Source organism: Corvus brachyrhynchos, unplaced genomic scaffold (assembly GCF_000691975.1).
Source record: "Corvus brachyrhynchos isolate BGI_N302 unplaced genomic scaffold, ASM69197v1 scaffold80, whole genome shotgun sequence".
Taxonomy (NCBI): domain Eukaryota; kingdom Metazoa; phylum Chordata; class Aves; order Passeriformes; family Corvidae; genus Corvus; species Corvus brachyrhynchos.
In genome coordinates, this window is record NW_008236769.1 from 12,840,224 (window position 1) to 12,860,083 (window position 19,860).

The 19,860-nt window shown below is 39.7% G+C and overlaps 1 protein-coding gene across 1 annotated transcript in view; it reads left to right on the top strand.

The window, feature by feature from the left end:
• Positions 1-7,999: 7,999 nt before the first annotated feature.
• FAM53A (family with sequence similarity 53 member A) overlaps positions 8,000-19,860 on the top strand; it is a 14,854-nt gene continuing 2,993 nt past the window's right edge. Inside the window, 4 exon segments of the mRNA XM_017727760.1 lie at positions 8,000-8,277; positions 15,123-15,177; positions 18,956-19,082; positions 19,084-19,860. The exon segment at positions 19,084-19,860 is cut by the window's right edge and continues 2,993 nt beyond it. Coding sequence (XP_017583249.1) covers positions 8,200-8,277; positions 15,123-15,177; positions 18,956-19,082; positions 19,084-19,828 — 1,005 coding nt within the window. The 5' untranslated portion in view covers positions 8,000-8,199 and the 3' untranslated portion in view covers positions 19,829-19,860.

Sequence of the window (19,860 nt, forward strand, 5' to 3'; positions counted from 1 at the left end):
AAAAATGAAATCTCATGGGTCTTGTACAGTCTGGATCACTTACTTTAGTGAAAGTCTGCTAGGTAGGTAGATTTCTCCAAACGCTAATATTATCAGTATAAATTACTATGAGTCTGAATTTTGTATCTTGCTGGAGGCTTTGTCTATGAAGTAAATGCTTCAATTGGTTTTAAATAGCATAATTTATAAAAGCAGTATGTGGGGGTGAAACTAATTTGTTGCTAGGACCTGAGCTTTGAGATTTTAGTAGTATAGACTGAAAGTTACAGTAAAAAAGTGGTGATTGCCCACTAGGTTTTGTTCTGAATTGCTTAAACAGGCAATAGCTCTTGGTTTGAGTAGTGTTGTCTTGAAATAATGACTGTTAACTCACTTAGTTCATAATTATGGCAAAAGCCGAGCGCTTGGTGTTCATATGTTCAAGCCTCAGTAGATCAGCCTTCTGTTCCTCAATATCACACTGTAGCCTTGGGTTTTCTGCAGTAGGGCTGAGGAGAAAGAGTCCAATTCTCACATTGCAGGGAGATGACTGGTCGTGGGCCAGAGCTGATGGCTCATTCAAATGGAACTCCAAACAGATCAGAGGTAAATATTCTTCAGCAAAATTAATGAAATCCTTGCCTGTCATTGTGGTGGATTATTTTAGGAAAGAGCGTAAGTAACATAAGCATCTTGGAACAGCATCTTTGTACAGCATCAGACACAAGGCACAGCTAGTCTGTTGTACTATCTGACATAGATGCTTTAAAAGATGCAGGATGACTTGTCTGTGATACGAGTATTAGTGGTCTTCAGGTGTGAAAGACAGGTTTAAACCTGAGAGACTGACTTCTTACTGATAGGAGTTGGCAATAAAAAATGCTTTAACCTCTGGCTGAGTTGAATTCTTAGCCCTAGTTTTCTGTAGTGATATATTCCCTGCTTTAATTAGGTATGACCTGGAAAAAGTCTCTTGAGCTTGCTTCACCACTTCTGTTGCTTTGAGACATGTACTTTATAAACTGTGACAAAGGTTTAACACTGCCTATCTCCACCCTTTTTCCTTTCTGGAAGGAGACTCTCATCTTGGTTTAAAACCAAAGCCAAACCACTGACACTTGAGAAGTAAAAGGTGGTATATTTATTACAGACAGCAGTTCATTGTGTAAAATATTTTGTGTGTAATCAAAATGTATTAAATTATTTTAGGCCTTTGTTTTGTATGTTTCTCGGCCAAGTTGGGTGAATTGTACAGCTAAGGAAGGGAAACCATACTATCAAAGGTAATACCAAAGTATTACCTTTAACCTCTTTCCAATACATCACCTGCCTGTTTTAAGTAAAGTGGAATCCATAGGCTGTGATGGATGAGGCTTCCCTTCCTTCTCTTAGGAGCTCTTGCATCTGAAGTGTGGGAGATGGAGTAGAAGTGAGTGTGTAGGATGCAGCCTTATTTTAGTAGCAGTTTGTTTTTTCTCAGCTGCCTTAGTGACCAGTTGGTCTTAGTGATGATGCTTTAGGGTCAAAACAGTGAAATTCTGGGCTCAGGAGTGATTTTCTGCATTTGAGGTAAGTGGACCTAATATTTATTCTCATCTATCTCTGGAGACATTACCAACCCAAATCCTAGTTTTTGACCTTAAAATGGTGATCTGTAGTCCTGCCTTGGACATTCATTAAGTGATGTATGTTCTTCAGGAGAAAGTTTTGAGCTCTTGATATTCCTTGTGCTTCTAGAGCCTGTGGAATATCTGAAAAACTTGTCTCCAGTGGCCACCAGTTGATGTAAAGGATCCCTTCTAGCCTATTTTTCTTGTCCCTTTTTGGAGTTTTGTGCTGGAGTTGTCAGTCTTAATTGAAGCTTGAACACCTCATAATATTGAGGTTTCCTTGTAATAAAAACTGGTTTATGAAAGCACTGCATGGAGAAAGTGAAGAGATTCTGTAGCTCAGGAAATCTGTCTTCAGTCCTTTTAGAGAAACTCTAAATGGCAAATGTTGGAACTGGGTTCTTTGGTTTGTTTGTTCAGAGTTCTAGAATGTGTAGAGTGTGGTGTTAAGCCTTTATTTTGTCACATCTGAACTCTTCAGGGAGAACAACTACAATTTAAACAGAGTTTTCTAGATAGTTGTGGAACAGTTTCTACAGAACACAGACTAGGGTTATAAACTCTCCTCTCTTTGTCACTTTTTGGTCAGAAACTTATTCTAATGCACTGTTTAAAAACTCTTTGTAAAGAACCTCAGAAAATAAAGGGGTGCTATAAAGGGCATTGAGAGGACTCATGAAGTATAATTTTTTGGAAATTGAGGTGTCCCCTTTTAGTACCAATACCCCAAAACACTGATTGATAACTTTATAGCTGTAGGAAACTTTCTAATTAAACTGATTTTTTTTTTTTTTTTTTAACTTGATGTGTAATTTTGGAAAGTTTGCAGAATAGCCACACTGCAGATTAGTGCTAGAAAGGTTAGAGTCCAAATAATTCTCTTTTAAGTGCCTACTACCAAGAACTTTTCTGGGCTAAAAGTTATTAATAATAGACTTATGTTGTAAGGAATGCTTAGCCTCTCTGTGAACTTCTTAGCACTGTAGTAAATAATGCGTACTTTTAGAAATAGAATGTTCTCTTCCCTTTTGGAAGCTGGAATTTTGCATTGCAAGAAACTAGACATTTTGTAGCCTTTTGTCACATAGCATAAACTTTTAGCTTAGCAGTTTTTGAAATGCTGGTCTTCCAACTTAGTGTTGCTTCAAGCATAAGTGAGATGGGACAGACAGTGCTCTCTTAAACCTTGATCAGTTTTGTGTGATGTTTCAATTTTGAAATGCTTCTTAGATGCTTCAGGAAGTGCCAGGAGGTGAAAAATCGCATCACCTTTCATCTAGTCTAGTAGCAAAATCATCTAGATCTGGAATTAGTACTGCTGGAGTGATTAGCTCCTTTGGCTTGCTGAAGCAGAGATAATATTTTAAAGGACCTACTTATCCGAATTGGAATTTTGACTCCAGCTAATCCTTTTCTTCTGCTGGGAGCAGGCTAAGTGCATGTATGGGATTGTTGGTAATGAGGGTTCCATGTAGCGCATGGAGCAAAGAGTAGGAAATAATGAGGAGTAACAGAAGAAGCAACCCTCTCTGTTCTCTCAGGTAATTTTAGTGCCATAGGCAGAAAAAAAATGGAATTGCGATCACCAAGAAACACCTACATTTGTCTTACAGGGAAATCATCTAAAAATCTTGTGATCTCTTCTTCTTTATGCAAGATAGAACTTCCAGAAACAGAGAAGAAATTGTTAGAAGTGTTTCAAACAAATATAAATTTTCCCATTGAGATGAGCTGTTGCTGGAACATTTTGTCCTGCAGGATGTAGAGGAGGAGGAGTGGGTTGGAAATGAGTCTGGCTGCCTTACTTTCTTAGAGCCAAGGAGAGATTTTTTTTTTTTTTTGTATTGGCTTTGTGTTCTTCATCAGGACTCTTCATCTCTTTGAAAGTAGCTTGTCAAATTGAATGAGCCTCTGACATCCTTTAATTGACTGGGAGGTTGGATAATCTGTATTTTTAGTAGTCTTCCCAAAAAAAGACACCAGTGATGTCACCGAAGATACAGAATTCATGACATGAGCACTTCTGTTCTATCTTCACTGTTAATTTTGGCAGAGATTTTACAAGTCATTACTACTTGTAGCTAAACTTTTAAAGAAATAAACCCTCTCTCCTTTAGTAGTACTATAGAGATACAATAATGAATCTTTACTTTTCTCAGCCTTCAGAATGAATAGAAAAGAACTTTAGAACATAGACAATGGTAATACTGATTCCATCACAGCTCATTCTCCAACTGTGAGGAATGTTAGCTTTGGCTTGCATTTGGAGTTTGATTTTTATATTCCATTTATTCCTTTTGATTAGTCTACCTTTCAACAATAAAAATAGCTTCTCTTGCTCCCCACCTCTCACCTCTGCCCCCCAGCTCAAGGAAATTGTAGGAAGATTAAGTCTCTCCCAGGACAGAGACTGAGTAACATCTTTTGTTGTGTGTGTTTATCTTGGAGGTCTCAGCTTGCTTGCTATCCTACCTAATCAGGCTCCAAAAAGAATGGTGTGCTAAGGGAAAGATGGCCATAATCTTGTAGGACTCCATCCAACTTGGAGCTCCAAGGGCAATTATTAGCTCAAGGCTTAGAGGATGTTCCTGTTTGAACTGGCAGTTCTTGGCTCCACGGCTGCCTGTGGAGACTTGGTGACAACAGAGGTGTGTTACCTGTGGGCTGTATCCAACATATTCCAGGGCAGGACTGGATTGTGCCAAGATCTCTGCCATGAGGCACCTGAAAACATGCAAATTCAGCAGCATCCTTGTTGCCCTAACAAGGATGGTCAAATGGTTCATATTACTGAAAATCCAATTAGTATGAAGTGCTGAGCAGTTTGAGAGGGATTCAGCCTGATAAGCATAAAGAGTATGATGAGGAGAGACTGAAAAATGAAGTTGGATGCCTTTAACCAGCTCTAGAAGAATACCATGGTGGAAAAAGTATGTAAACAGCTTACTCTGTCTGTGGATCCATTAAATACATACCATAGCAGAGAATCTTGAAATGAACTAAACCCTCAAAAGTAGGAAAATCAAGTGAGAAGCTTTCCTCTAGGAGGTAGAGGGACAAAAAGCCTATAAATGCATAATAACGAAGTTTTAAGATGACAACAGTTGAGTGAAGCTAGAGTCACTCTGAAGAATCTCTTGTGTCCTGTCAGCCAATATTAATTAGCAAAGATGAGGGAAGCAATTCTTTGGGGAGTATAAATAGCTCAACCAGCGTGAACCAGGAGGCTGGTCACTGAGTTAAGGTTCTGAGCCTGCAGGAGTGATTTCAGATCCCTTTGAGCTGGTAAGTTTGACCAGTCAAAGAAGTACAAATTGGAAAAGGAAGATGGGAGTGAAACTTGAGGAGATGCCTAATTTCTGATGAAAGAAAAATCTGCCTGGCTCACTGTAGGAAATGCTGATGTCAACTGGCTTTCTTGTGTGGTGTATTTCTTTCTTTTTCTGACGCTGTAGCTGGACAGGTACTTGGACAGGCAGTGTCAGCATCCCGCAATGCGCCCACACAAGCATTTGTGTCCAGTTCACGGCAAACCAGGCTGGGGAGCTGATCCAGCTGGAAAACAACATTTCCCAGAAACAAAAGGAAGTGTTTTGGTTTTATCCAGCTATAAAAATTCCCTGATCTAGTTCTGTGATGAGCAGAAACACTTGTGCTGGCACTCTGCTGTGGGCCACAAATAGCCAGAGAAGACAATGTGTTGGCAGCTGTGATGGCAGCTGAGGTACATCAAACTGCAACCTAGAATGCCTTTCATTGGTAGGTGTGTGATGGTGACATTTCAGTGGTAGAAGTGTTGGCGACGTTTTGACCACTTAAACATTCATTGTGTTGTCTTTAACAAGGACTGCCCAATAAGAACAGATTTCTAGTGTAAAACAGTTAATGCCAATGTACAGATCAAGAACATTTAAGGAAGATGAGAAGGGAATTCACTTCCAAAGCATGCTTCTGATCTGAACTACAACCCCTGCTATTAGGGTTGTGCTTCATATTGAGACATGGAATTTACTCAGGAGGGGGAGCAGTAGAAAGTGGGAGCAGATGGGTGAAGGCTTTTCTGGCCAACAGCACCTTTTCATCCCTCCCCCTACTTAAAAATAAAATCTTTGTCAGTGGAGCATGTCTCCATTTGAAAAATTATGATTGGTAAGTGTGAGTTGCTAAAATGAAACTTTTTGTGGGGGATTTTCCACACTGCCTGTGTTTCAGAACTGATTGGGTTCCATGCTGTCACAAAGGGCCTGAGTGGTTGCAGTGCCCAAGTATTACTTTCAGTAGCTGGTAGGATTTATGAGTGTGGATAACTACAGTTCAGCATGATTCTGAAAGTGCCATGCTTCTGTGATTTCATGTGCTTTCCCTTTATCCTTTGATTCAGCTGGTTCATTAACTAAAGTCTAATATCATTCTGTCTAGTCTCTCCTTATTTTAGCTTGTATTAAGCTGACTTAAAATTGCAGTGAAACATTTGAAGATTTGAAGTACTAAGAAAAATAAAACTATAATTAACTGATTACAGATCAGTTTTTCTCCCATCTTTGGTTAGTTTTATTGGATTTTGATTTTTTTTTTTCTTGAGAAAAAAACCCACAAATTCTTCTACAGCCCTTCAAATAGAAGTAATGAAGTGTCTGCTGAACTTTTCAGCTGATTCTTAGTAGTAGCCTCTTACTTGTGGAAATATTAATCCTTAACATAGATCTGAAAGTCTTTGCACCAGTTATGAAGCTCTTCAGTATGTTTTCAATCTGTAAAGGAGCAAGTTCAGACTTCCAGTCAGCCTTTTGTGTGACTTGTATTCCGAATTTCCAGATTTACTTGAACTCTGCCAGGTTTAAAAGGGACACAGCAGTGTTTGATTGTGCTGTTCTAGATACTGCTGTGTTCACATGCTTGCCCTCAAAGTTAGCTTCAGTATTTCATGAACCACGCTCTGCTCTGACTGCTCACATTGAACAGTGTATGTGCAGCTTTTACCAGTGAGTGTGTGAACTTGGAGGTTTTTTGATGTTTGACCTGGTGTAATTTCAGAACAAGATGTAAATATTTCAAGTTGTGTGATTTCCTGAAAGACAGAACATATGTGGTAAAAACAGACCAGTTGAATTTCCAGCTATCTGGGTAGCATTATTTGTGGTGGAAGAGCATTTCTAAGCATGTTACCTTACAGCAAAAGAAAAAGTAGATATAAGAACAGGGCCAAAAGTTGGGTAGAAGTTGTATTTGTGGGACAGCTCTCAGGCTGAAGGAGGCTGCTGTGCAGCAGACTGCTGCGAAGGTAAAGTAGTGCATGGTTAGCATATGAAAATCATATTAGAGGAGTACTTAAAGGCAACAGGTTTAAAAGATAGTCTGGCATCACTATTGTGATTATTAATATCTTAGTTTTAAGTGGGTTTAACTTGACTCATAGCCTCAAGTTGCTTTTTTTCCTTGCTACTACTGGTTATTTAAATAGCTAATTAGTAGTGTGGAAGAGGCAATATTTTATGGAAACATTATTTGAAAATAATTTCCTGCCTTTTTTTTTTAAACTGTAGATGTTAAAACTAGAAAATGTAAGTAAACTTGTGGTCCTAGCAGCATCAATGTTCCTTCCCAAAGCCTCATGTTTAAATTTGGAAATACCTCTGTGAGGATTTCTTCCCACTTTATTTTCCATAAGTGGTCCCTGAATATGCTTGACCAGCTTAAATAATTGAGAATGGTTAATGCAGGTCACTGGGGGGGGAGGAATGTAGAGGATTTTTTATGTAGCTGATGAACCTAGTGCTTTTGATTTAGGTGACTGCTCATAGAATAAAGATATCAAAGCTGTTGTCTGTGATACTTCTATGTGTATGGGAATCTGTCTTGGTTAGGAGATCTGGTGTTTGCTGACAATTTTGTAACCTAAGAAAAAAAAAACCAAACCTGAAAAAAACCCCAGGGCAGGGTATTAAAAGTAGCTGAAGGTTTGGGAAGTGGGTATAGTGTTTGTTACCCACTGCTCTACTTTTCTTCTTAAGAAGGGGTTAGTGATGAAAAACCATGGTAAAAAATGCTAAATTGTGTCAAATATGCAGAACAGTATGGTGGGTATCTGCCTGTGTCGTATGCTGTTCTAATACACCTGGCTTGGGCTTCATTAGTTAAAATTTGGGAAAGCTTTCCATCTGCCTTGGATCAAACTCCTGGGTAGAATCAGTTCAATAGCAGGAAAAAGCCAAATGATACTCTGATCTTTGCCATTGAGTCTTATCTCCTTTCTGAAATTTTAATCAGTGGAACCTCAAATAGGAGTATTCTTTCATGAATAGAGATGTGTAATCTGAAATGCCAGGCCATCAGTTTGCATGAAGGAATAGTCCAAATAAGAGTTGTGTTACTACAGTACTAATTATGATATATGCAAGAATTTTTCTGACTTTTTTCCTTTTTTCTAATCCAATTTTACAGGAAGCCAGACATGATACACTGACAACATTTGAAAATAAACTTTGGCAATAAGATGGAAGCATAAATCTCAAGATTCTAAACCAAAACAGAAATGGCTCATGAGTATTGAAAGAAGAGACTGAAGAGCCTCTGACACTTCCGTGTGAGCAGTGGAAAAGGAACAACTACCATGGTAACACTAATAACAGAAAAGCTGCAGAACCAGAGCTTGGATGATCTGACCTGTAAAACATACAGTATTAATCTGGTAAGGATCTACCAAAATAACATGAAATAAATGGGAAATGCCAAGTAACTCAGAACCGCATAACAAATTCAAGAATGTATTTCAGCCAGAATGTAGCTATTTAGGTTAGGACTGGTTTGCAAGGTTGGATGGGGGTTGTAAGGGGAGGAAAAAAGTGGAACTTCAGTGTTTAGCCCCTTTTTGAAGTCATGCTTTCTTGCTTTAATGATCATTTTAACCTTGCTACTTCATTTTAAATAGCAAAAAACCAGTTCTTTTCATGAAATAGTGCTCTAATGACTGAAAAGAATTGTCAAAGCTTCTCAGAATTCCTGTTTTTGCTAGCAAAACCCACAAATACTTGTATGGGTTGAAGTTTTCTTCACTTCCTATAACCAGGTGCTTGATATCTTTATATCTGACAAGAGTATTTACTTACAAAAATCCCTGACTGCCACATAGGTAACTATCAGCATTAGGCAGAAAGAGAACAAGTTGTCAGGTAAATACAGTTAAACAAAAAGTCAGGTTACCTCCAGACTGTTGATGCCAGTAGAGTGGATCCTTGCTTCTTCAGTGTCTCAGATGCCTGGTGCTCTGAAAAACTTTGTAGTTTATGGTGGTATTCTTGCTGGTTTAATCTCTGGGTACATAGTGTGGTTAAGCATGCAATTCAGGCATGAAGGAATCTATTCTCTTCACATCTCATTTGTGAATGAAATATCCACTCTAGAGTGAGTAATGCAGAACAGTATCTTGTCAATTTCAGGTGCCTACCTGAGAGCCTCGAGACCATGTTTTGTATGGAATGCACTAATTTTGTTTTACTGACTTTAATTACAGTGGCACCCTTGTGTAGGTCAAACTTTAAGGTTCCAGTGGGACACAAAAGAACTTCATTTGACTAAATGTCAGGGTGTTGTTCAACTCTAGTTCTGTTACTTATTAAAAAAATAATTCAAATATTGGACCTGAAGTATGTCAGTTATTTTAAAACTCTATTGAACAGCTGAACTGCTTCCTTATTTACTTCATGAGCCCAAAGCAGGTGAAGTATATCTTGAATGTGGTGGAGTTTGTGCACAAGCACTTGCAATTCTCATGTATCCAGTTCCTTGTCCAGTAAGGACATCTTAACAGTAGACATTAATCAAGCAGTTTTATTTTCAAAACTGTAGCAGGTCCATTTAGAGTTCTTCTAATAATTGTTTCTACTTCTATTTTGCCTTCCCTTTAAATATGTGCTATTCTTGAAAGACAGATTTAAGGTCTTGAAATGGCGTTAACTCTCAGGAGAAGCGCTTACTTAGCTTGCATTTATTTTGTCTGGTTTGATGAAGCACTTAGGACATGCAGTTTGTAGGAGAATCTGCTGTATCTGTGAACTGGCAAAGTCATCATTTAACTAAACTCTGGGGCCGAAGTGTAAGGCAATGATGACCTATAACCAGTAGCAGTATTTGTAACTAAATGTGGTGGCACCTTGTAACTTCTAGTTTTTGAGGTCCTAAAGTTTGCATAAACTTGGAAACGGAACTGTCTTTTTACCAGTAGTCACTGTAGGTTTTGGACTGCAGACCTCGAGTAGCAGAGAAGGACATACTACTGCTTTTACAGTGTGCAGTCTGTACAGGAGTGTGTTGGCATGCTGTAATGTGTTGTAGGTTGGTTGTTTTTTATTCCTCTCCTTATCTGGACTTACAATAAAGCATGAAAAAGAACAAGTGGAGCGGAAAATGGCACATGATGTCTCATCAGTTGTTTTGTCCTTGCCCTTCTCCTGTTCCTCTCCTCCTTTTATCTGTCAAGTAATTGGTTTTGTAAGTGCTTTAGTTCTTACAGAAAATAGGTTCTGAGGCTAGGAACAGGTTCTGTTTGTACACAATGGCACCCTGAAAAAGTGTGGAAAGTGTGTAGTGAGGTGTGGAAATAGAGAAGCAAGTGTGAATAAAAGTGTGCAAGTAGGATGCTCCCTACTAAAAAGGATTCATGGAAGCAAATGATGGCTTCCTGACTAAAATGTGAACATGAGATGATAAAAAGTGTTTTTTCACTGGTGAAGGCAGTTGTGTAATTTCACTAAGGGAAAAAGGCTGCTGATGGTGGTGTGGTATCAGTGCTAGCACATTTAGGCTTTTTGGCAAGAAGTTCAGGTTAATGCTGTGGTTTCTTCTAATAGCAGCAGTTTAGAGCGATTCTGAAGTGATCTTGCCTGCACCTTTTGTTACTTGTGCTGGCACAAAGTTCTGTGACACCATGTGGTGAACCTCATTGTGAGCTGATTGAGGATCAAGACGCAACTTTTCTTGCCTGGGTTAATGTAGTTAAACCTTATCAGTTTTGTGATACCTTGTGCAGTGCATCTGCTCAAGTGTCTTGGCACAAGTAGATAAAATGGCTGGGGAAAAGCTATTCTGTAATACAGCTCATGAATCAGGGTTATAAAAGAAAAAAGAATAGCTCTTTCAAAGCTATTTACTGTGCAGCCGAACCGGGCATAAAGACAACATGTATAGGGCATAGTACACTTTTTCAGTTGTGTAAGCTGTGTGGTGACCAAGTACCTCTCTTTTATGTTGTAAAATACTGGCTGCAGCTTTTTAGTGCTCTGTTAAATGACATGCTAATTTTCCAGGCTGGTGTAATTCAGCCAGTGCATGCTCAGTTATGTTGTACAGCCTTGTCCTGCACCTGCCTTCAGGAAAATGACTGAGTGACCTGCTCTAGAAGCAGGAAGGTTGTCCCAAGCTCTTTTCCTCAGTTTGGGTACTGTAGCTCATGAGGTGGTGTCCCTGGTTGCTCAACTTACAAGACAGAAGTTCTGTGAGCACATTGTGTCTTTCATGGATTGACAGCAGCATTAAATCAAATAGTCGGTCTCTATTCCCTTGAACTCTCAGAACTCTCATAGAGCTCAAAGTCTTGGGTTTTTTTGTATATTCTGACTAAACTTGTACCTTTTTCATATTCCTGTATAGAATCTCATGTTGGTTTGTGAAGTAACAGCATGTGAGCTGTAAGACTTCAAGGTGTGGTATTAAGAAGAAAACATAAGCACTGCCAGACAAGGATTTGTGAAAGGAATGTTTTACTATAAAACCCCTTACAGGCATGGGGGGGTTTCATTAGTCTTAATTTTTGAGGCTTATTTGTGTTGAAAGATGTAGAACTCGATTGACTTCCTCAGAGGAAAAGCCACTGGTCAGAAGACTTGACTTAATAATTTCTTTACATCCTGAGAAAAGGTCAAAATGTTCCTCCTCACTATTTCATATCCAGTTATATTTGGAGGATATTTGGTAGAAAAATGGAGGTCTGGTATGGCCTATTCAAACTGAGTCACATCTGTATGGTGGTGGTTAAATTAGTATTTGCATGATAAACAATGGCTTCCCTGTGGTTTGGAAAGGATGCTGATAAATTGGAGGAACTCAAATATACTTGGAAACTGGAAAAAATGCCTTGAAATTAAAGCCATTAATTTTAAAAGTATGAAGATGAAATTGTCATTCTGAGAATAATGAGGAGGGATAGCACAGGCTGTGAAGTTCTTAATGCAATACACTGGAGTGTAGAAGAATAGCCAGAATTATTTTTGTTACAGTTGGCTTCTGCTAGCAAAGAACACTTAAAATTAGTGATGAAATTATAATTTGTTGTCAGCCTCACACAGCTCTTCCACTTACTTAGTTCAGACTAGGTGTCTTTTCAAGTGACTGTTTTAATGAAAGAACAGCTATTACTCAGAAAACTGACTGAAACTTGCAGCATTGTTCTAAATATTGTGCCGCATGTTTTCTTTCCTTTTGAGCATAGTCTCTCCAACTGCACAAAAGAGGTTCTATTTGTGAATAAGCATTTCAAAGTAGATCCACTTCTTGGCATGAAGCAAATAATTCTAACCTCAGGTGAAACTTGTAGTTTCATTGTTTTGTGTGTCCATCTTAAAATATGTCATTATTTCCTTAATAAATTCTCCAGAGGCATGAGATCTTGGTGGATGTTTTAACATCTATTCAAAAAGCAGTTAGTTGCAAGATGGATGCTTCCTCTTCAGGAAAGTGACTTTGTTGAATAACTTGGCCTTATTCTAAGGAAGACTTCCTTCACACAGAGGGTAGCAGACTTCCCTGTCAAGGTTCTTAGCAATTGCAATGTCTCTTTTATGACTATGCTTGAAAAGTCTTCATTGAGGAAGCTTTTGGGTAGATCATAACACAAAGGGAATGAATGGGGGAGGGTAGAGTGTGGCCAGCCCAGGAGAGCTGATAAACTGGTTCAGTGCCCTGTTACAGTAATACCTAGTGGGACTTGTGCCATGTGCTGTATAGATAAAAAAAATCCTCCCTCCTGTAAAGAATTTACAGCCTGACAGAGTCTATTCAAATTTGGACTTCCAGACATCATTAAAATACACCAGCAGACACTGTTTCCAAGTATTTTAGTTTCAGTTACAGAAAGCCAAGCATATATTGTAAAGGAGATTTGTTACTTACTGTCCTCTTAGTCACTCAACCCTTATTGCAGTGCCTTGAGCTTTTGCTGGAAATAGTGCAGCTTACTCTCCCTTTCAGCATGTGATGTTGCATGTGATGTTCTTAAGGTTTTTGGTCTGAATCTCCGAAGAATTAGCAAAGAATTTTTTTGTCACTTAGCAGGATTCTGTATAAATGATCCCAAGTTGCAGAGAAAATATGTCTGCTTTGTCATGGAACTGAGCACTGACTTCTCCAGAACCTGGTCAGAAATAGCTGTAAAGACAAGGTTGCTGTCTGAGTTAGAGAACATTGCAGTTCTCTGGAGGACAAATGGTCTGTGTGTATGTGATCTCACTTTTTCCATGTTCACCCTGAAAAATGCTTTCAGTGCTCTGCAGCTGTCAAAGTAGTTTAGTGTCTACCTGATGGACAAGGCTTTTTAAGGTGGTAAAAGTGCAGGTAATCAAACAAGTTGGACATCCATGAAGAGAACCTTGATAAAGATGCATTTGGCTGTAAAACTCTAAAAACTAAGTATCAACTGCCACATAGGATTGTGCTTGAGGTTCTGTTCCTTATAAGCATTGAATATCTTGGTCTCTGTGAATAAACAGTCTTTTAAACATCCCTATTATGCTCATACTAAGTCATCTTTCTGCCCTTTTCATCTGGTTCAGGATAAATCAGCTATAAGACTTTTTGACACAGAATTTTGTTCCAATAACACATTTCCTTAGCTACTCTCTGATAGTTGAATAGGTTGGTGTTGCCTTTCATTTGGGGAAAGCTGGAAAGGAAGAATTTGTTGAAGACCTTATCTTTTAGTCTCTAGTTCGTCCATTTCCCCTTCTGGGACAGCTGGAATGTAGCTACTGTTACCTTAATGTGCTCCTGTGTTTCACATGAAGCTGGTACCTGATTAGAGTAAATGATGGATACTGGCTTTTTAAATGTGAATACTACTATAAAACTGGCAAGTTGCAGACTTCAAGTGGTTTGAATCAGACTAATTAATAGCAAATTCAATGGAGATTTAAACTTGGGGTTCTGCTGTTTACTTGAAGTAGCTTCTTTAAAAGGAGGTTATAAATGCATCTACAGATGCAAATGGAAAGTAAGAATGAAATGGATTGTCTCATGTGCAGATGCTGATAAAAAATAAGATTAAAAATCTCATTGCTGTCCTATCCTTTCATCTGTTCTATTATTTCCTACCTCTAAAACAATAACACCAAGGGAATATTACCGCAGCTTAATGTTTTTCTCTGTGGGGCTCAAGGATATAAAGTTGTCACTAGCACTATGTGCTGCTGTACAGAAAAAAAAGAAAAAGCTTTGTAGCCCAAGGATGTTTGTTTAAAAATTGACTTTGTATCTGGAAAGGAAGCGTATGTACAATGCTATCATCTTTGGCTATACACAAAGAACAATGTTCACATAAAGTGTGTTGCTCTTTTTTAAAGCAATCTTCCTCTCCATCCTGAGGTGGTGGTAGGGGAGTGAATAATGACCCTTGGGCTGATGGAGCTATGAGCCACTTATTTATAGCTCCTTTATAGGAGGCCAGATTGCAAGCTCTATGCTTTGTCTGAGAAATCTAGACCATTAAGAATGCCTTTGTAGTAATTTTTTAGGTAAAATTAGTTGCAAACTTGTCTTACTGTGCCGATGCTACTGATGAGGCTTAATTGAAGGCCTTTATACACAAACCTTGTTTTAAGCATGTCTATTATGTTGTTTCTGAGTAGGGAGCCACCACCAGTAAGTTGAGATTTAAAAAGCAGTCAGTCTGCAACAGATGTTTTGGGGATAGGAAAGATTTTTTCAATGGCTTTTCTACTTTGAAGAAATAAAAAAAAATGTCACTGCATTGATTATAAGAAAATGTAAAATACTAATAAAGCCTGATTGGAACAGTGTTCATGGTGGTGAACCTCAAGAGCTTGTATATTTAATTTAGTTAAAGCTATTCTTGTCTCTTAGCTGAAGATGAAGTGTTTTGCCTTCTAGCCTTAAGATTGAAAATGGAAACCCAACTGCCAGATTGTAATTTCCTCTCTACTGAAATGAGAATTGGATCAAAGCTTTTTCATTAAAGATGAATTATCACTCTTAATTTTCCAGTTTATTCACATGGGCTAATGTTGTAATTCTTGAAACAGTTTGATACTTAGCAGTATATCAGAAAACATTATAAATAGATGCCAGAGGCTTTATTTATAAAGATCAGCTGTTCAGGAATTTCTTCAAGAAATCTTGAATAAACCCCATCTTTTAAAAGGCATTGTTAAGTGCACATACAGGAAAACTAAAAACTGCATGCAATTTCCTTGAAGTGAATGCTGACTCTTTCCACAGTTAAAACTTTTTTTTTCTGATTGATTTCAGTACTCATCTGAGAAGCTGAACAAAAGTGGCAGCTTGTTCCCTTTCGAAATCAATGGTAAGTTCTTCAGAAACCTTAGCTGTGTTTTACTGAGGTAATTGGTATAGCAAGCAGCCTTTCTTTTGTAAATAAGGTGAGGGGGATGGAGCATGCTGCTGTAGAGCCTGCTGGTTTAAGCTGGTCTTTGAACAATACTGGGAATAGCTGGTTGTTAGTTTTGTACTTGTGATCTGCTTTGCATAGTAAAAAGCCCTTGTAACACTTTCTTTTTGTTCAATATCTGCCTTGGTGTACAGAAGCACAGAAATGCTGTTTTTCATGTTAAACATCTTCAGATTCCTCAGCTAGTAGAAATCTTTGTACACCTTATTCTATTCTTTGCCACATAGAACATATAGCATGATGCAAATCATAAGGTGAAGTCCAGTGCCCTCATAGAAGTGTTGTTTGCTTTTATTGCTCCTTGGTCCTATTAGAATAAGTTTTACCTAGCAAAAGCAAAAGTCCCAGTTATTGATATGTAAACTTTCCACTGCCTTATTAAGGCGTGGACTTGAAATTTTGCATGTTATGTTTTCTCTTTGCATGGAGGACTTTTATTTGCTCAGTGGGATTCCTCCTAAAACGTTAATCTTGGTTTGTGAGAGGTTTCAAAGGCAAATGATGCTTTATCTTAAATAGCATTACCAACTAAGCAGGTATCCTGGTGGGAGTCTGTTACAGACCACCCAACCAGCATGGAGAGGCAGACGAAATACTCTGTAAGCAGCTGGGAGAAGTCTCACAATCACTAGTCCTTGTTGTCCCCCCTTGTGGGGGAATTCAACTTACCAGATGTCTGCTGAAGTACAGTACAGCAGAGAGGTAGCAGTCTACGAGGTTCCTGGACTGCATGGAAGAAAACTCCTTGATGCAGCTGATGAGTGAGATCAACCAGGGGAGATGCTTTGCTGGACCTGCTGGGTTTGAAGAGGGAAGGACTGGTGGGTGATGTGGTCAGAGGCTGCCTTGGTCACAGTGACTGGGGTTTTTGATCCTTGGAGAAATAAGGAGGCAGAGATCAGGAGAGCTGCCACCTTGAGCTTCTGGAGGGCAGACTTCAGCCTGTGTAGGAGGCTGGTTGACAGAATCCCTTGGGAGGCAGTCTTGAGGGACAAAGGAGTCCAGGAAAGCTGGATGTGCTTTAAGAAGGAAATGTTAAAGGTGCAGGAGCAGGCTATCTCACGTGCTGAAAGATGAGCCAGTGGGGAAGAAGATTGGCCTGATTGAACAGAGAGCTTTGGCTGGAAATCAAAGCTAAAAAAAAAAAAAAAAAAAAAAAAAAAAGCCGGGAGAGTTGACTTTTGGAGGGAGGGGAAGGCAACTCAGGACTACAAGGATGTTTTGAGATTATGCAGGGAGAAAACTAGAAGGGCCAGAGTCCAGCAAGAACCTAATCTGGCTACTGCCATAAAACACAATTAGAAATATTTCTGTAAATGCATCAGCAAGAAAAGGAAGGCTTAGGACAATCTCCATCCTTTACTGGATGCAGGGAGGAATATAGGGACAAAGGATGAGGAAAAACTGAGGTGCTTAATGCCTTCTTTGCCACAGTCTTTAATAGCAGGACCAGTTGTTCTCTGGCTACTCAGCCCCCTGAGCTGGAAATCAGGAACAGGAAGCAGAATAAAGCCTCCATAATCCGAGGGGAAATGGTCAGAGATCTGCCACATCCCTTAGGCACACACAGGTCTATGGGGCTGATGGGATCCACCCAAGAGGACTGAGGGAGTTCATGGACAGGCTCACTGAGCCACGCTCCATCATTTACCAGCAGTCCTGGCTGACCAGAGGTCAGCAAATGTGACACCCATCTGCCACAAGGAGGATCTGGGGAACTACAGGCCTGTCAGTCTGGCCTTTATGAAGGGCAGGTCCTGCTTGACCAACCTGGTTTCCTTCTCTACCAAGGTGACCTATCTAGTGCATGAGGGAAGGGGTTCTCCCAAGTAACAAGTGACAGGACAAGAGGAAATGGCCTCAAATTGCACCAGGAGAAGCCTAGATTGGATGTTAGGAAAAATTTCTTCGATTGAAGGGCTGTCAAGCATTGAAACTGGCTGCCCAGGGCAGTGGTGGAGTCACCATCCCTGCAGGTATTTAAAAGACATGTAGATGTGGCACTTGGGACATGGTTTAGTGGTGGACTTGGCAGAGTTAATGGTTGGACTCTGATCTTAGAGCTGTTTTCCAGTCTAAATGATTAGGTGCTTCTGTCATGTAAACAATTAAAACACAGGTTCAACTCTTGGCTTTTTTTTTACTTTAAACTTTTAAATAAGCCTCCCAGCCTGGAAGAAAACTTCCTAAGGATTTTTAAAAAATCAAGCAAGTCCAAGCTAGGAAATTGTCCTACAGTAGATGCTAGGAGTTTCAAACATTAGCTGGATCCCATTGTGTTGGCTCTTTGACTTGCATTGAATTATGGATGGTCCCTGCCTTGCAGAGCTTGCATGCTTAAGGCAAAGCACAGTATGTGGTTGTACCCATCTGAAAGAATGGAGGAGGAAGGACAGAGGAATTCTAATAAAACATGTTTGAATAGGCCAGCTGTCTGCACAGTTAAATGATTTTGAGACAATAGGGTGTTCTTTAAATAAGATCCAAATAAACAGGATAATCCATGACATACTTTGGGCATGGAACATGTACAACTATTTGGGTTTGCAACTTTTAAAGCTACTCAGCAATCTTTTAGCTGTAAATTACTCTAAAACTTAGTTTAGAAAGTCAACCATAAGAATATACTAGTATTTAGTGTTTAGGCTCTATCTAGGTTCTTAAAATAGGTGTATGGGAAAAAAATGGGTATTTTAAATGTTCTTTCTTTAAAGCCAGGATAAGTGAAACTTATTTGGCTAATTGGTTTAAATTAGCAAATTTTCTAACCAAGCATGAAGCACTGTTAGCTGGCCAAGAGTTTTGCTGCTTTTCAATTTGCAAATCCAAAGTCTGCTGTAGTTCTTCTTACACTTCATTGTATAATGTGGAGGAACAGCTGTAAAATGTGCAGAATGTTCTCAAAGAAACGCTTCACAAAAGAGTGAGAGGCTGCACTGGCAGACTGCTTTTAACCCAGCATTGCCACTTCAGATGAGAAATTGTGCACTATGTCTGCATTCACAGTAAAAGTTGCAGGAGGTTCTTAAGGGATACTTTATTTTATGTGTTGAATTAAGATTTGGGGTTTTTTCTTATATTCAGAGTGTAAGGGAGGGGGGAAGACAACAATCTTCAATCTGATTTAACTTTATACTGTTTCTAATTTAAAGTAAAGCTTTTCAGACTGGAGAATGTGAACACTCTTTGCAAGTTTTCTTTAATAAGGTGTTCTTAATAGAAAAGTATAAGAGCTAAATGAAGAACAGCAGTCTGAAGAGATTATCCTGCTTTTGCATTAAAGAAAAAAAAATTCCCTGTTGGCTTCTCACATTGTTAATCTGTTTTGGTTGTACCTGAGGTTGTTCACTGTTAATTGTGGTATGTGTGTACACTAAGAAACTGTCCCTGTTGCTCACTGAAAAGCACATATTGTAATTATTCAGTATAAAGGAAAAGGTATTAACAAAATACTTATACATTGGAATGCCTGGACTGGTTCCTGAAATACTTTGGTCTTTGTGTTTTTTGAATTTTCTATCTTTTTTTTTTTTAGTGTGAAATTTTGATTAAGAGCTGGGTATTTATGGCTCAGCCTTCTAAACATGATTTTGATGGCTATACATTAAACTAGGTTTAAAACAAATTGTTCTTTCCCTTTTCATCTTTTACCTATATCTTTTTTTGCTTTCAGAAGACAGTCCTTGGAAAGCTTTAAATGGGGGTTACCCAATCCAGCCTGACACAACCAGGAATTCAGCTTACCCTTTCCCACTGTGCCCGTTCAGCACCAGCGCTGCCAGCAATGGCAGTCTGCCGTGGGCAGGAATCTTCCAACACGTCCATGGTGTCAGGATGGATAAGCGAGTTAAACCTGAACGAGAACTCGGGTCAGCCCTTGGCACCGCCCACCAAGCGCCACTGCAGGTCCCTGTCGGAGCCGGACGAGCTGGCTCGCTGCCGGTCACCCTGGAAGCCGGGCAGCTCCAAGGTTTGGACTCCAGTGTCAAAGAGACGCTGTAACAGCGGCGGCAGCGCTACCTTGCAGCGCTGCAACAGCCACGGAAGTGCCACCTTGCAGAGAAGCACAAGCATCAGCCTGCCACAAAACATCCTGTCCCTAAACAACGTCTTCACCATCACCAGCTTCAACACCTCTCCAGTACCCAGACCTTCCTCTGCCAGCAGCGGGTTTGTGGACAGCAGTGAGGGCAGCACAAGCTCCAGCACCCGCTGGAATTCTGGAGGCCCTTGTGACTTTAACCCAAGGCGCCGCCTCTCCCTCTCCCAGGAGCACATCACCGAGACAGGAAATCTCATGCCTTCAGCCAACAGCACTCCCACCTCCACACCCGAGCTCAGCCGGCGGCAGGGCCTGCTGAGGTGCCGCTCGCAGCCCTGCGTCCTGAACGAAAAGAAAAGCCGGCTGAAGCGCAGACGGGAGGAGGATGTACGATGGAACAGGCCATCGTTAGACTTTCTTAAAATGACACGGGTGAGATTTTACTTTCCTCGGTGTGGGAAGGGAGCTCTTGCAGAAAGGCTGTTTCTAGATCAGCGGCACTAATTTGTAGTTACAGTTGTTGCAAATCTGCATCT